Source organism: Setaria italica, chromosome III (assembly GCF_000263155.2).
Source record: "Setaria italica strain Yugu1 chromosome III, Setaria_italica_v2.0, whole genome shotgun sequence".
NCBI classification, from domain to species: domain Eukaryota; kingdom Viridiplantae; phylum Streptophyta; class Magnoliopsida; order Poales; family Poaceae; genus Setaria; species Setaria italica.
This window is the reverse complement of record NC_028452.1, coordinates 1,601,621-1,605,061: the sequence shown is the minus strand read 5'-3', so window position 1 is coordinate 1,605,061 and position 3,441 is coordinate 1,601,621. Positions and strand designations below refer to the sequence as shown.

The following is a 3,441-nucleotide window of genomic DNA, read 5'->3' as shown; positions in this document are numbered from 1 at the left end:
TTTCCCCCCCCCCCCCCCCCCCCCCCCCACCCCCCCTGCAGGCCATCGCAAGGCAACACTTGGCGTCCCGGCCGGCCTTCAAGGCTTCAAACGCACGGCATCTCTTTCGCCGATTCGCCGCACGCGTGGAGCCGATCCAGCCATCGCCACGTAGCGGTACAGCCAGGAGGAGAGAGATCGTCAGCGAGATCATCAGGGCGCTTCGGCGACGGATTCCGGCCACCTACACTGCACTCCCTCTTCCTTGTCGCGGCGGTCACCTGTCCCGCTGTCCGACAAAAAATTTCGCTGAATTACAGCGGTCTGCACTCTGCAGCATCTCCGCTCGTGCAAGACGTTCACGACGGCCACCGGCGCGCGGCGGCGGCGACTTGCTGCCGGGCCGGCGGGGATGGCCATGGCGAAGCTCGTATGGCCATCGATATTGCGGCAGCCCGACGGCTAGCTGAACGATCAAAAGTTCAAAACTACGTACGGAGCCCACTGGTTGTACGTGCAATGGTAAAGACATCAGAGGAAAATTCGAGGTCGTAGATGACAAGCTGGCAGGCTGCTGCGATAGCATTGTTTTGAAGCAATCATGCCTCCGCACGTAGATGCTGCGAAAACTCCGGAAGAGTGGGCGATCATGCCTCCGCGCGCCCGGAAACCGTGAGCTGAGCGGCCTGGCTCACACTGGTTTCTTGCAATCTGTTGGCTCCGGGTCGATGGCGAAAGGCGGCGGCCGGGATCGGGACCGTAGCATGTGTTGCTGACGGCGAGGCCCCAACGGTCTCCGATGTGAAAGCCGTTGTAGCTAGGATCGATCACATGCACCTGAGCCGGCTAGTCGGCGTCACCTGGAGCTTTTTGAAGCAACAACTGTACGTAACGGACCTGAAGGAAAATGTGCAGTTTTAAGAACTGGTGATGCTTATTATCTGTCACGTGGCATATGTACAAAAATGCATGGATTTGCATTCTATCATGCGTCGCATGGTTGCATCACGGAACAGAGATACCAATGGATCCAGGTGACGTCTGTTGGTGGCGGTGACTGTGCCTGGATTTGGGAGTGCGTTTGGCGTTCGGTGCAGGGAGCAGACGCACGAGGCCTTGGCCAGTTGGAGGCTTGGAGCGGAGGATCGGAGATCCATTGCGTGCCAGAGCCTGAGGGGGGTTCGGCTGGAGATGCACCGCGTATGCAGTATGCTGACGGTGTCCGGTGAGGTACTCCGTACGCGCGCTTGCAGGATTTTGGATTTGTTTTATAAAGGCAGGATTTTGGATTTCGTGGTCGGCGAGCAGAGGCCAACGGTGATGATATTTTTTTTTCCATGGATGATCTTTCATCTTGTGTATTGGTTAATTATGTTAAATGTAGTGCAGTTTAAACTCTAAATGTGATTGTAATAATTACGGACTGATGTTTTGGGTTTGAAGCTGGAACATTTTCCATGATTAAAAACGGAGTACGGAGATGTGTTCCACTAGAGATTCAAAAGAAAAAAGAAAAAGAACAAATAACGTGTTCCCTGTGAAAGAGAGCTGTAAAATCACTTTCACCCCACCAGTACTAGGAACTAGGAAGTGTGCGAAGCAGCAGCACCCGGGAAACGACAGGAACACAGCACAGTGTCCCGGTCCGGTGCACGCACGGCACGACTGCACACGCCCAGAGCAACGCCCCCACGACGATGTCATCCCTTGCAATTTCCTCCAAACTCCAGTGGCCGATGCCCAGCGCGACCTCTATATATTGCCACCCCATTCCCCGCTCAACTCCACAACCACAGCCTCTCTCGGTTGCAAGCAACCCCCAAGTCTCCCAACTCCACGCAGCAAAGGCAAACCACTCACTCGATCACCCCGATCGAACTCGCGCACGCGCAGTGAGTCAAGCATGTGCAAGGTCGTGATCACGATCCCGTCGCTCGTCTGGCTGCGCCGTGCCGTGCGGCGGTGGCGGTCGCGCACCTCCGGCAAGGGAGGAGCGGCGGACGCCGCGGCGGTGCCGGCGGGGCACGTGGCGGTGTGCGTGGAGGGCGCCGGCGCCGGCGGCGGCGGGTCGGCGGCGCCGAGGCGGTTCGTGGTGCGGCTGGCGCATCTCAGCCACCCGGCGTTCCTGGAGCTGCTGCGGCAGGCGGAGGAGGAGTACGGCTTCCCGGCCGCGCCCGGCCCCATCGCGCTCCCCTGCGACGAGGATCACTTCCTCGATGTCCTCCACCGCGTGTCCTCCTCCTCCTCCTCGCCCTACTCCTGCTGCTGCGGGCCGGCCGTCTCGCGGCGCGCGCGCGGCGACGCGCGGCCGCTGCTGCAGGGCATGGCCGTGGAGAAGCTCGTCTGCTAATCCGTCCTCAGCCGCCGCCGACCGAATGAATCGAAGACAAATCTACATTAGTCCACCGGCGAGCTGGTCTGCTGGTGATTTGTTTGAAATTTGAATAGTGCAAGACTGCGAGCACACGCATATGCAAGTCGGCAGCGGCAGCTAGCGCGCGGGAAAAAGGAGAAAGAGACTCGCCCGGCTGGCGCGGCCGGGAAGACCGTGCGCGCGCGCGCGCGCACAGGCAGCAACAGCAAGCGCCGGGGCATCGGAGTAAAGGTTGCGTCATCCCGTGCTCTGCGTAAAGGCGGCGCCCCAACGGCGACGGCCGCGAGGGCTACTGGGGAAGGCACAGACATCGTAAACACAGCAGCAGTTGCTGTATGGGTTGTTTAGGAGCTGGTAGATGGTAGTAGTGGAAATTGATTCAAAAGGGTACATGATGATTTTTTTTGGTATTCTTCTCTCTGTAATAACTCTTATCGATTGGGTGTTAAAAAATCTCGATCGGTTCGCAAATCTTTGCTGGGAATAAACAAAGAATTGTTCTGTGTAGAACCATTTGGTCGTCGATTGTTGTCATGCATGTGTTCCTGATACTGATGTGTCAAACACTCAAACTAGCTCTTAATGGATCATGGATGTGATTGTAACCGTTAAACTATCATAGCTGTGATTGTATAAGCTCGCAGCTTGCATTTTTCGCGATTTACATGCCAATTACCGAGGATAAGAAAATAAAACTGGGGATACAAATTCTGCAGTAACTGTGGCAGACGTAATTGGTGATTCATATCAGATACCTTTAGCATATCAGAAAGCAGATTGTTCAGATCATCAGCTGTGCTAAGGTTTTCTAAGCGAAGCAGCGACAGACAAGGTCGGCCTGGTCCAGGTCTTGGAGTGTGCTCAGAAATGGGAGGACGGTTTCTACAGTAGACAAGTGTTTTCAATGCGTTTTTCGTGTATACAGAGGCAGCACACAAGGTCAGATCTGAAACTTTGGCCCAGAATCTCCAAATGTTTGTTCATGAATAGAGCACAGCCCTGTTGTTCTGGATCAAGAGTTCAAGAAGACCAATATATCATAGCTTGAAAAGCAAAGCCTAGGATGCAAAGCTCAAATTCAAAGCCTG

General features: G+C 55.4%; 1 protein-coding gene across 1 annotated transcript; it reads left to right on the top strand.

Moving 5' to 3' along the window:
* Positions 1-1,786: 1,786 nt before the first annotated feature.
* Positions 1,787-2,860, top strand: LOC101776313 (auxin-responsive protein SAUR19-like). The gene has a single exon (XM_004960125.2). It carries the CDS (start codon positions 1,883-1,885, stop codon positions 2,327-2,329), a length of 447 nt encoding a protein of 148 aa, XP_004960182.1. The 5' UTR covers positions 1,787-1,882; the 3' UTR covers positions 2,330-2,860.
* The last annotated feature ends 581 nt before the right edge of the window (positions 2,861-3,441 follow it).